This window comes from Halichoeres trimaculatus, unplaced genomic scaffold (genome assembly GCF_033239565.1).
Source record: "Halichoeres trimaculatus isolate MK-OKI-2021-1 unplaced genomic scaffold, fHalTri1.1 fHalTri1_scaffold_11, whole genome shotgun sequence".
In the NCBI taxonomy this organism is placed as follows: Eukaryota; Metazoa; Chordata; class Actinopteri; order Labriformes; family Labridae; genus Halichoeres; species Halichoeres trimaculatus.
The window spans coordinates 24,094,350-24,108,118 of NW_027437189.1; the positions used below are offsets into that span (position 1 = coordinate 24,094,350).

At 39.2% G+C, this 13,769-nt stretch overlaps 1 protein-coding gene across 1 annotated transcript in view; it reads right to left on the reverse strand.

The window, feature by feature from the left end:
* Positions 1–744: 744 nt before the first annotated feature.
* The window catches only part of tead3a (TEA domain family member 3 a), a 28,116-nt gene continuing 15,091 nt past the window's right edge, over positions 745–13,769 (reverse strand). Inside the window, exons 3-13 of the mRNA XM_074680665.1 lie at positions 9,333–9,397; positions 6,592–6,654; positions 4,676–4,687; positions 4,177–4,287; positions 4,028–4,071; positions 3,878–3,939; positions 3,641–3,774; positions 3,384–3,554; positions 3,130–3,270; positions 2,879–3,031; positions 745–2,765 (exon numbers count right to left, since the gene is read on the reverse strand). Coding sequence (XP_074536766.1) covers positions 2,652–2,765; positions 2,879–3,031; positions 3,130–3,270; positions 3,384–3,554; positions 3,641–3,774; positions 3,878–3,939; positions 4,028–4,071; positions 4,177–4,287; positions 4,676–4,687; positions 6,592–6,654; positions 9,333–9,397 — 1,070 coding nt within the window. The 3' untranslated portion in view covers positions 745–2,651. The remainder of the gene's footprint in view (positions 2,766–2,878; positions 3,032–3,129; positions 3,271–3,383; positions 3,555–3,640; positions 3,775–3,877; positions 3,940–4,027; positions 4,072–4,176; positions 4,288–4,675; positions 4,688–6,591; positions 6,655–9,332; positions 9,398–13,769) is intronic.

Here is a 13,769-nt window from a genome sequence, read left to right on the forward strand (position 1 = left end):
GAATGGTTCAAATAGACCTAGTAGATGAAGAGATATACTTTATTCCAGTGGTTCTCCTACTTACCCTATGATATGTTTTTTATTCTATCAAGTACCCCCTAACAAACACAAAGCAGTTTTGGATGGAAAAAAATAAAAGAACATAGCACTGTACTCTTGGTGTCTATTGAATATGATATTAAATTTATAAACTTAAACTTAAATTGGATTCAAACATTTATTAAATAAATCGTGATAAAGGAATTTTGTTTGTTTGCTATTATTTGAATATTCATCTTTGAATTGTGCGTACCCCCTGGGGTAAACGTACCCCCATTTGAGAAAAAAAAAAGGGTTTTCTGAGGATACCCTTGATCCACACTGCATTCACAATAGGTCAGGTAATCTGGTGGAGTAACAACCCTTAAATCCTTAAAGAGCATGGCCTCTCTGTTTCAGATTTGCCTTAGCTATATAAAAAAAATGCCCTCTCAAAAAAGAAAATAAAGCATTTATACTGAACTTACAACAAAATGTTTTATATGTTGTTGAATTAACACTGTCTTGTTACACAACTGATCAATCACTGTGTACTTGACAGCTTGACACTTAAGTCCGACAGTTTTGGTCAGCATCAATCTAGAACTCCAACCACAAGTTAAGTTTTCAGTAGTTTTAAGGCTTAAAGAAAAGAAAAAGAAAGGATTTCCCTTCTTATGCTGCTTTTCATTGCCAGGAAAACTCCCAAAGCAACAAGGTCCTGCAAACACCATGGGATTTTATTGGTACAGCATAAAGGCACAGATTTCATTCACTGAGCAATCTTGACCAAAAGGAGTGATGAGGCACAGCCGTCCAAAATACAAACACACACCAAAGGAAAAAAAAAAATTAATCAAAAGAACAAACCTCTTTTCAGACCACACAGTGAGTGTTGCTGTTCAAACCTGACCACCTGGTGCTTGGTTTTCAGCAACACATCTATTTGTCACCATCTACATGGTTAGAGATAATCCTGCCAGGAGAGGGCGCACAAAATTTACTATAAAAATACTGGTTGACGTGTACAAACATTACATAGAACAAAAAGAGGAAAAAAAAACGTGTAAGCTGAATAATCTGCTAGTGTTATAAGGCAAAAGTCCCCGCAGTGCACTGTGGGTGACTGTAGTGTGGTCTGTACCATACATCGTTTTGCATTAAAAACAACAGAACTGAAACATCCATCATTTCAGGTGTAAGAGTAACACTTCTGTGCTTGGAAGATACAAAAAGATAGTCGTCAATCTCTACAAAAACACGTCCATTTACCTTGCTTTGGCATATAAACAGTACCATTACAAGTGTAGTGTACACATCCTATAAATCAGTGCTCCTTAGTTTCAGGCTTCATGGGCCAAAGCACATTCTCATCCCAACTCACAGGGAGGTAGAAATACTGCAGCAAGCTCACACAGTCTGAGTGATTACAGTAGTGTGTTGATGAACAGTAAAGATCATTTTTTTTCATTCAAAATGCTGCTGACACCCAAGTGTAAACTGAACCTGGTTTTTAACAGTTCTGTTTCTGAAGACAAATGAGCTGTATTATCAAAGTCCTCTTTGAGATACGATCAAAGGGTCTGCCCCTCCCTTCACTCCACAACGCCAAATTCCTTTGAACAGCAAATGCACCTAAATGATGGCTCTTTTTAATACTTAACACCATGTGATGAACATAAATACAAACTTTTATGTCCTAATCTGTAGTGCATTACATTCTGTAAAGAGTCACACTCATGATTTGTTGTAATGATAAAAAAAAGTTTAGATCAGCGCAGCTGGGTATCGTGACTCCACACTAAGCAGTGACAATGGGTAAACCATTATTGGCTCATACAACTTAAACCAAACACGGAAACTACAAACTGCAAACGTTATAGTCATTGTGGCAGAGTAACATTAACACTGATAAAATGATATGTTTGCCAACCTATTCTTAAACTTGTCTCACATCAGTCACACCTTTGACCCAATGCATATGCTTGTTTAAATGAGAATTTCTAGTTTAAATACATCACAGGATGTAATGGAAGATACATTAACAGTATAATATTCATGATTTTTAGCTCAGGCACAACTCACCTGCTGCTGCTGCAGAACGGCACATTGAGAGTGCAAACTCATGTATAAGTTGAGATCCTCTGAAGAGGTCTCCTGTCCCAAATATCAGGCTAACACTACAGGGTTAAGACCATTTGCCCAAGCCTAAAAACAGTTAAACCATCTGCCAGTGAGCCAGTGATCTCTGAAGTCTCTCCCTAAATTTACTTTTATATGAGATCCTGCCTAAACGTTATGGTTTACTTTCTATCAAGCTGCATGTAGGTTTCTCAAATATGTAGAATTTCCTATCTCTCAATCTGCAATCTGGATGTGAAACGATGATACCGCTTAATGGTAAAAAATCTGTCACAACAGATTTGAGTCATTGGATGTTTAGAAAAAAAAGCAATGGACAAACATGAATACACGTTCAATAAACATGAGGTGTGACAACAGTGTGACCGTTGGTCTGTAAGAACACAGGTGTTTTTTAAAGGAGTAAAGATGCTGTGTTTGAGCTGGAAAATAGTGTTTTGTTGTATGTATTGAAAGTTTTTGAAAAGTCTCTGCAAGCACCTCAAGTGCTGCTAGTCGTTAACTAGTCGGTAAACATGGTACTGAGCTCCATGTTCACTTGTGGACACTTCAAACACAAAGGCGATGCACAGCAGAGTCTCCTGAGTTTCTCTGTTGGACACCACCTGGCAAGAGACAAGAAAAGAGTTCACATTGTCGAGATTAGGCTTTAAAACTGAACACCACTAGTTCAGAGATGAAGATGTGGGAGGGAACTGAGATGCATGTGCAGTCCTACCTGTAGGATGGTGAAATTCTCCAGTACACTATTCATCATGTAGTTCTCAGGCAGGTGTTTGAGTTTGTGGATGAAGTTGATCATGTATTCACACATTGGGGAGCGATGGATGCGGAACACGTACTTTCCTCCTTCCAAGTGTGCATATTCAGTCTAAACAAGAAAATACACACAACACAATTAGTCGTTTTCTGATATGCTAGGTTACAACACTTATAGGTTAGCGCTGATGAAACGGTTCATCTTCTCACCTCGACTTTCTCCACCACCTGTTTGCCAAAAGAGCAGACCTTTGTTGAGACACTGATGGTGATGTTTTCTGTTCCACTGTACTGGCTGCTCACGCCGTAAAACACGCCAGAACCTTCCTCAACGTCACTGCTCAGGTCCGCCTAAAGCAGGTACAAAATAAACAGGCAGGTGAATTTCAGGAAGAGGCAGATGTTCTTCAGAGGAACAGAGTATAATCAGTGGAAACAGCCGTTTTTGTTTTTTGTGTACCTACCCAGAACTTGACGAGGAAGAAAGAATTGTGTGGCCCTTTTTCATAGAGCTCCTTCAAGCCTCCTTTTTTCTCAGAGAACTTGTCGTAAATCTGCCTCACATCTATGGACTCCAACACAGGGTCGTTGTAGCCCGGGTTTGATGGGCCGATGTGTACAAAAAGGTGTTTAAACTAAACAGATGCAAAGACAAATGATGAGAATTAAAGGAAACAACAAGTTTTCTTGTAAGACAGTGAAGATGTCTGGATTTCTGTACCGTCTCTCTGTCTCTCTGTCTTTCCATAAAAGCACAGAACTCCAGCAGCCGCAGTTTTGCAGAAGCAATCGTCCTGTCTTGCCATACAGGAGCTGCTATAGCTACAGGACGTGGAGGAGGCAGGGGCTCATAACCTGAAGAACATATTAAACATCAAAACTCTATGAACACTTCAACAGCCAATGCTGACATCAAACATGCGTGTGCGTGTGCGTGTGTGTGTGTGTGTTCACGTACTGATGGGTGCAGGAACAGGGGCTGGTATTGTAGTGAAAGGTGGCTGTGCAAAGGGCTTGATGCTGTAAATAAAGAGTACAGATTCAACAGTCAGCATCGTTATAGGATTTAATAGTTGACTCAAACTTTTAACAAAGCTGTGAGACTTACTCCTGAGAATGTCCAGGCTGTCCTGACAAAGGGCCGGGCCAAAACTAGAGGAAGCCAAAAGAAGGCAGAAAGGGGTACAGAGATGGTTTGAATCAGACTTCTACCCAGAGGGAGCAAAGAACAGATGTGTGTGTATGTCTGTGTCTCACTCTGACGGGTGGAGGGAACGAAGTCTGGGGTTTCATCACACTAGCAGACACGATCTGAGCAGATGAGAGGTTGGCCACTGTCTGCAGAGCCTTGTCTTTGGATACCTGGTCCTAAATGAGACAGGCCAACAAAACACACAATGACAACATCCCCCTCTTAGAAAACTGCTGAACGTCCAAGAGTCAGGAAACCATCAAGGCCAGTTTAGACAGCAAGCCAGCCAACATATTAAACAGTATGATGCAGAAACTACAAGAGGAGACAGGATAAAGAGCAAAGCAGATGTAGGGGATGCCAAAGCAGGAGGCGCACCAAGCTAGCAGGCTATGAGAGCTACCAGGAGCCATCACCAGTTTTGAACTAAAGCCACTATTAACAAAACAGCAGGACTTTTTGGGTCTGGCAGTAGATCTGCATCGTGGACTAGCAGTAATGTGAGCCAACCACAAAGCACAAAGCCTGAAGCAGAAAACTGTAGTTGTATAACCAAAAACTTACCAAGTTCATGGCCTATGGCAGAGAAGACACATTATTAATTACCTTCATCACATTCAAAACAAAAGCAGGTCATTGATTTACTGTTAGGTAATGCGGGAAAACACCTGGGTAACACTTTGCTGGGACCACACCTAGAACTTTCCCTGATAAACAAGCTTACACAAAGAGCTACGGTGTAAAAACCTGCACTGAAGTTCATCCAAGACATGAGCTGGCCTGGAACTCTGAAGAAGTTGCACCATCTGATTTAAAGAGCTATTTTTTATATGAAATTGTGCTGAGCAAACTTTATTACATAGTATGTTAAAACCACATGAAAACAGCTTAGAGAGAAAAGATACAAAGAACTGAGGGGAATGGCTTAAAGCATCAAGAAGAGAAATGATGTCAAAGATAAACCCTAATTTTGCCATCTGATATTCCTGTTGTGTCGCGTGTTTGCATCCATTCATTCGTGTGAACTACTGCAGTCAGACACATGCTTAGGTGAACAAAGTTTACGACTGAATTTCATGCAAAGCCACCAGCCTCTTGAACCTCTTGTAAACGAAACAATGAAAGCTCATGCAAACAAAAGTTAGTCACAGTCCCACCAGTTTCACTTTCTGCAACACTCATATTCAACTCAAAGCCATACAGGACCTATGGGATTACTGAACTCAAAGCATGCTTTAAGACCAGTATCTATCAGCTAGGTCTTATCTACACAACATGTTTTATAACCGTCTCTTTCCACATCATTTGATATTAAAAAGGTAAATCTTCAAACACTGACTGTATCACTGAAATTTGTTTAGCTGCTCAGACAAGTCTGTTTAGACTTGGTTTTTAAATTCTGCTGCTGCTCAGAAAAACAAAGATAAGTCTGTTCCAAAAACTGATTTATGGTCTCTTCTGAGAAGTGCCGCATGATCAGGAGATATCGCTGCACAGACAAGAGGGACAGTTTAACTGTGGTTACTTAAGTCTTCAAAAATAATTGAAGTGTTATAGGATAACACTCTCTGTATTTTATAAAGCTCCTGGTATTTCTTGTTTTGCTTGCATCAGCTGAAGACTGCCCCAGGACTTAATAACTTAATAAACCCCACTTCCCCTTAAAGCAGTGTCCTATTCATGTTTATTTCTTACTTAGCATGTTCCTCAGAGTGTCTGTGCTTATGGTCCCTATGGCTGAACTGGTTTTCAATGCTGAACCTCCTAATTTTATGGTTCATTCATGTCTTTTCATCATTGTGTTGTACTGCAATGAATCACTAGAACAAGAAGTGAAACATTTAAGTTTCACGTGACAAGCACTAAATATGATATTTCTACTCAATTTTTAGGCCACCACTTTAGCGAAGATAACTCACATTATTTTATTTATTATAGCAGTTTTTAGTGTAGTATTTATAAACCAAACCTGTGTCTTCAGAATTGATGCCTTCTGTGTCTGACTTTCACAAATCCTGACCACTCAATACTGAAGGTGGTCTACCAGTGAATCCTGCTCTCACGCATTTTGTCCCTTTCAAAAGAAACTTTTCTGAGCTCTCGTCACCAAGTGTTTGAACTTGGTAAACAGACCAATAATACTGCCAGAGCCATGCAAAACCTCTCTCCCGAAGCATGTAATACACCACAATCACAATCACATATACTGAACAGCACATTCTGACCACATGCAGAGCGAAGCAGCTAGCGCTCTATTTAGCTAGCACTGTGAAGCAGGTCAGTAAGCATGTGTACCTTGAGCTTAGACTGAATCTCACGTGACTTTCTCTTGGCCAAAACTTGCAGATGACTAGAGACCTGACGAAAGAGAGGACGAAGGAAAGAGGACAGGAGGAAAAAGAAAAAGGAAGGGAAAGGAAAGGAAAGGAAGAGGGGATGTGACTACAGAGAGAACAGAGAGTGGACTGAGTGGGACCCACCTTGATGCTTGTCTGGTATTCTCGTACCCGCTTACGTGCCAGAACCTGAATGTGACTAGACACCTATTGGGCCAGAGTTCACTCATGAAAAAACAAACATTCACAATGTGATCATGTAATTTGATACTGCCACAGCCCATTCATAAATACCTTAACTAATTAAAATGACAAATAACCTTAAAATGAAACAATTATAAATTACACAACCAGTTAAAAGTTTTAGAACATCCACATTTTCCAGTTTTTTTCCCCTTATACTGAAATCCAAGGAGTTTAAGTCAAATGAAAAGCTTGATATGCTACAAAAGTAAGTGATGACCAGGGGTTAAGCAAAAAGGTAAGGAAACCCAAAACTGGAAAAAAGTAAATTTTATAATTGTGCAAAAAAGCCCTTTAACACTTAAAGCTGTTCTGTAGCCATGGGGGTTGACCCAACAATACTCTCCTTAGCATTGGTGAACAGTATTGTACTGCAGAAAGTAGAGTAATGCTATGAAAATGGTGAAGAAAGGGCGATTCATAATGACAGACACAGACTATAATGGCACTTAAAGATGTGGGTCTTAACTGCAGAGAAAACTCAAGATGTCAGTGAGGACAGTTTCCTTCACACTCAGAAAATGGGAAAACTGACTAGAGGAGGTCTGACAGACCCAAAGCTGGAACACTAGGCCTGCCATGTTAACAAATTTTGCTAGACGATAATTTTCCAAAATATTATTGCCAATAAACAATATTATTGTCAATATTATTTTGATTTTTTTTCTTCCATTTTTTCATTATTTCATCATTTCATGATAAATGGGATAATAAAGTGAGTACACCATATCAAAAGCAAGAAATTTTAATTTCTTAAGAGTATTTAACTGTAATTAAAAGGTCAGGATCTTTTAAATAAAATAAATTAAACAAGAAATAAAACAAATCTAACAAACAAGAAAGAGAAAAAAAAAATCCAATGAAAATGAAATGGACTCTCTTTAAGAAAAAAATACATGTCAATGAATATAATTAATACTAATCAAAAACAATAAAACAATAAAACATAGACCCTGTCTCTAAAGAAAAAACAAAACTCAAAAAAAAAACCCAAAAAACAATAAAAACTATAGCCTAAATACAAGGAAGTTTATACAGTTCCTGAATTGTTTGTAACATGTACTTTTTCCCAGTCAATCCGTACTGTCTGTCAAACATTTTTAACATTTCTGGCTTTCAACCGTATTGAAGGGCTGCATTTCTTTGGCCATGTAGCTGTCTTTGAGCGCCCACCATTTGGCGCTTTTATTTCTATTTACTTTGCAGACCAAAAGCCTCAGTAAGAGCGGACTGTCAAAGAACAAGGCTCCGCTGCACCTCCCCTTCTTCTTCGTCGCCACTATTTTCAAACAAATGCCACATATCAGCTCGTTGGTGTTCATGAGCTCACACTTTGTTCATTCTGATAAAAAACAAAATATTCCCACACTGGGACTGTGGCAGGCGGCTTAAGAACCGTATCTTTCGTGCCATCACTCATATTAGCGTGTGTTTCCTCCTCACCCCTCAGGACGCTCGCTTCAGCTCTCTCCGTGTGTACGCGTCAGCAGCCCCCGTCGCAAAAGATGGCAAAGATCGCACTTTTGACAGATGCTCACGCCGCTATAAATCCACTAAATCTGCTATAGAACCTATGCACCCCGATGTTAGGAAAGATAGACGTAGTGAGCCATCTTCTCATTCAGCCTCTTTGGTCGAAAGAGAAGAGGAAAACAAACATGCATGCACGTGTCAGTTTATCGAGGCTGGCAAACTTACCGAGGACGTATTATTTATCATTCGGTTAATTGATTTATTGATTATCATGACAGGCCTATGCAACACAATCAGAAAATAAGTTTCTGAGAGTCCGCAGCTTACATGATGGGTGCTCACAGGACAACAGCTTCAAACACAGCTTAAAAGAGGTCAGGATTGGGTCTGCAAAAGGATGGTTCCTCAGTGTCTGACATTAAATGTAAATGTGAAAAAGGAAGTGTGATGGTCTGGGGCTGTTCTGCTTGATCCAGGGTCTAGATACAGATTGAGAGGCACTCTGAACCAAAAACTCAGTATTCTGCAGCACCATGGCATTACCTCTGCATGCGCTAGTTTGTCAGAGGTTCATCCTGAAGAAAGATAATGACCCAAAACTTCAGTCATAACAAAGTTATGTCAGAACTACCCTGGGGGAAAAAAACAAAACAAAAAAAGAACAGAACATGATGGTCGGCTTAAAAGCATGGAGTGACCAGCACAGCCTCCAGACTTAAACCTGATTGAGCTGGTTTGGGATAAACTGGACAGAAGAGTGAAAGAGGAGAAACCTACATCAGCTGATGCATCATGATTTAGAGGATATTCAGCAACAGAGTTGGGAAAAACTTTTTCCAGACTACTTGATTTCCATTGTAGAAATAAAGTGTGTTCAACTGTTACGTCTTTCAAAGGTGGCTACTTTGATGAGGCAAAAGTACAAGACACATTTTGCTTTATTAGTTCATTCCAAGTTTTATTTTTTAACTATTTATTTCATTTGTTCTACACTTTTATTTCAAAGCACAATGAAAAATTTAACTGCATGATAATTAATATAAACTTGGAAAAACAGGGATGTTCTTAAACTCGTGACTGGTAGTGTAAAAATATTGTTTAACTGTATAAAGTAAATTATTTTACCTGATGCATTTTTAGACAGACTTTTAAAATACACCTCTTCATACCTGTTTACGTGTGCGTGTCTTCCCTGTTCGTAGCTTGATGTAGCGAGCAATCAGCTCATTTCGACCTAAAATTGGGAAAAGAAAAAAAAAAACCTAATTCAACACCGTCAATTAATCTGGACTTGGTTTTGTCATGGATTACTGTCACTTTGAGACAGACACTGGCATCTAAAGCAGTTTTCTCATTTGGGAAACAGTGGCTGTATGACAAGGAAAATCATTTTGAGGGGGGAAAAAACAACTTGTTATATACCTAAAAGCGCCTTTCAGTTTTTCTTTACACACTCCCTTTAAATATTTTTCCATTCACTTTGAGTAAAACTGGGATAGGTCTCCAAATTACTGTCCGGTACGGTCCCAATATTTGGTACTCGTCTGTTGGGGTGCCAGACTGATCTGAACCCAGAAGGTGGAGCTAAAAAGACTGCAGACTGATGATAAGTCGAAAGAGTCGTCACTTCCCGTACAACAGTGGTACTAAGAAGCAAAACGCAGCCATGTCAAATCTCCAGGCGACTTTGTGAATATAATTTCATTTTTGTTTGGGAAATGGTGTCACGAAACAGCCTTTTTTCTTAAGGATTTATTAGCGAGATACGCTGCATCGTGCTGCCATACCATCACACTACTACATAGCTGAAGCAGCTATCAGCATCTTGCTAATATCCCACCTGCCAAGAGAGGGCACAGTTGGCTGTGGAAACTCAAACAGGACCAGGCTTTACCGGTCCAGCCTGTACCAGACCGTACTGATCCATAACAACATGGAGAGTAATGGCTTGCATTGTTAGCTTAACTCTTTAAATTTCAAGGCAGCTTGAGTGGTTTTATTTTTCTGATTACTGACAATGGACCGGCATCTAAGTGTTAAGAACTGTGTTCAGCTTCAATGTAATGTGGCTGTAAACACATTAAAAAAAAAGGTTGTTAGACTCTCCAGAGCACATTTAAAGGTTTAGGTCCTGCCTGGCCCACATGACACTATAAACCAGCGAATCATTTCATGAAGTAAATAAACCCAAAAGGGAACTTTTAACAGTTTGCATGGACATGAAACTTAACCACCACCTGATCCTCAATATCTTATTTAGTAAGAATCTCCCCAAAAATTATGAGTTCACATTTTTCTCTGTTGAGTGTTCATGATTATGAGGAAATTTAAAAAACAAGTCAGATTTGGCATTTTTTTATATATATCTTTAAAATCAGTCTTCATGTGGGTACTCCCCCCCCCTTAAAGTAGAAACTACAGACTGCTTGCTCAGCTTTTCTTTCTGCCCTCTCAGCTCTGAACCCCACCTGATGATCTACTACCATTTGTCATTGGGACAAGTGAGCAGCTCTCCATGTGTTACCCTGCAGGAGATTTCAGAGTGAGAGAAGAGCTAAAGATGACTACATGAAGCCTTAAATCTGGGTCCACAGCTGCTTTCAATAATTCATTCACACACACATGCTAACACCATCATCATCATCACCATTTTTTTTTTCTGGGAAGTGTTGTGATGCTGCAGGAGCTTAGGTCACAGTGAGCTGAGTCACATCAGTTCATTGGATTTACCAGAAGACAGAATTCCCCAAATTCAGCAGAAGGGGCTGAGTCAGACCCAGCAGTCTGCTCAAACTCCCCAAACAGGACACATGGGCCTTCCTGTGGTCTAATGCTGCTTCACATACGACCAAACATTTCAACAAGTCAACGTTTGTCTGGTTTTCTGTGCACGAGTTTCACTCTGAAAACTGTGGGATTATGCTTCAATAAAGAAAAATTCTGAGAGAGAAACAATAAACAAAACACAGGGTGACCCAGTGAAAAAATAGAGATTTAAAAACTATGAAGAAGTTACAACCAAAACGTTTACTGGCTTTGATGCCATGGGCCATGCTCCTAGCGGATATGTTGTAGACTATTTTTGAGCATGTTCGAATGAATCTCATCTGTAAACAGGCATACCTCTATTTCTTACACCAACACTTCACTAAAATATGATTAATAATAAAACAAGTGGCCTCTGTTTTATCTGCGTCACCCTGTGAGTGCATGAGCAAGTGATCTGTCTGCTGATCAGCCTTATTTGGGAATACAAGCTTGACAGCATAATCCAGGGTGACGTCATGGTGGTAACAATGACTGAGAGCAAAGGCAGCAGAGACTGGAGCTCAACTAATCCTGGACATTGTCGTAGCACCAGAGGATGAAGCATTTTTTAAGTTATAATGCTAATGCTACAAGGTGCATTAGCAATCTGAGTAATATTTCTGTTACACTGTTTGTGCTACTCAAGTGTAACTATCAGTGAGTCATTGTTAGATTAAAGTTAACATAATGCAAACTTGTCAAAAATGTAATGTGTGCCACAAGGTTTGCCAAAGGACATGTTAGCATTCACCATAGACTGTGCAATCCAGGAGTGAATGAACCACTGAATCATTTCTATTTATCGTGGATGTGATTGGAAATGGAGAAATATCTATTTAACTATACACAGAGCAGAGAAGGACATGACATACATCAAAAGTTTAACTGCACAAGTAAATGTTTTCCTACAAGTTAAGTTTTAGTGTACAAACACATCTGCACAAAGCGCCATTTATGGAATAGATGCAAGAAGTAAATGTAGTAAATCCAGAATTCTGGATAAATCTAATCCTAGGTCATATAAATGCAAAAATAAACAATTTTTCTTTTTAGAAGTTAAAGGTCTCGTTGCTTAATACGACACAGTCTCTCTAAAAGCTGTGATTGGTCGGCACCAAAAAGGTAAAAAGATGGAAAAAGGGCACCAGGGATGGGAATCCAAAACCGGTTCCTGTTTAAAAACCGATAAAAAACATTTCAATCCATTGATATCGTTAACCTTTGTGCCTAACGATTCCCTTATCAATTCTTTACATTGTGCCGGAGCCTCCAGGCCTTACGTCGACTAGTCTGCTGCAGCTATCTTAGCTTAGCAGTAAGATAACGTTTCCTGAGAAAACTCTGATTCAGGATTTTCAGCTTGAAGTTTTGCTGAAGAACTGACTTCATAAAGAAATGTACATTTCTCTCTCTCAGGAGATTCATATTCAGTACATTTGAAATTGTATAAATCACCTTATTTACCAAAATAAACTAGTGCAAGCTTGATGCTAACATATATGGGAAACTGCATTGATATGTTAGCAGTTAGCATACATCAGTATAACTTCAGCTTCAGAATAGAATTTCAACTATCATCACAGAAACATGGCTGACTTCATAACTACGGAAAGCTTCCAAACAACTTAAACCATTGCTATAACCACTTTGAGACACTAGATGGCCTACTTGAATTATTTATATATTACAACACAGTACATCAATGTCACATTGTGTGTAATTTTTACCTGTTTCTGTATAATTATGCCCAGAAATATCCAGACCCAGAGACCAACTACAATTTATTCACTTACAGTATAAACTCAATTAAATGTTGTTGACACAGACAACCTGTAAAGCTACTTTTACTTGTTGTCTCACCCAAAAATTCACAACAGGAATTGATAGAGGAATTGATAAAGAATTAGATCGATAAGCAGAATCAATAAGAGCAAAATCTTATCAATTCCCATCTCTAAAGGGCACTCTTAGTTATGAATGGACAGTAAAATCAACTGACCATATAACAAAAGGGGTGGATTTAGAAATGTGTTATCATGACATTAACCTACCTCATTCACATGCCGATTACATTGATTTGCTCAATATGAGTTTACTGTCCATGCTGGTAAATTTACTACTTAATGTGTTTGATTTTAATGGTGGACACAGACTCAGCTGTCAGCACTCAGCTGGTGTCCTTCTAAAAAGCAATTTGATTTAGCAGAATGGCCAAAACAACAAACAAAACGGATAAAACTAAGAACTGGGAAGCTCAACTGGACACGGAGCACTGTCTGCTGTTGGGAAAGCTTGTGGACGAGAATAAAAGAGTATCAACTTGGGACCAGGGATCACGGCACAAGGGAAGAGGCAGACTTGGGAGCACATTGCCCAACATATCAATACGTTGTTCCCTCTTTGCGTGCATATTGCACATGAGAAGCGCTGGTATGTGTTGCAATCCCAAGAGAGAGCAGAGATCACAGCACACAAAGTTGTTCTCAAACAGTGTTGTAGGCTACTGGCTGCTTATAATGCTTTCTTTAATCTTAATATTCCTAAAAATGTTATAATATTTCATATGCTTATTCACTGGACTGTTTAGGGGTCGGTTCAGCAGATAAACAGCTGTCTCAGGTGGCAGAAAGTGTGTTTAGCATGTTGGTAAACATGCTAAACTAATTGTTTTTCACCTGAGGAGCTCTCTTAAGCCTTAGGACGCTTTGTGAATAACTTTTATCTTACCAGAGAAAAATCTAAGAAAAATCTTGGAATCCAAGGAATTCTGAGATTTTTCCAAAATGACGTCACTAAGA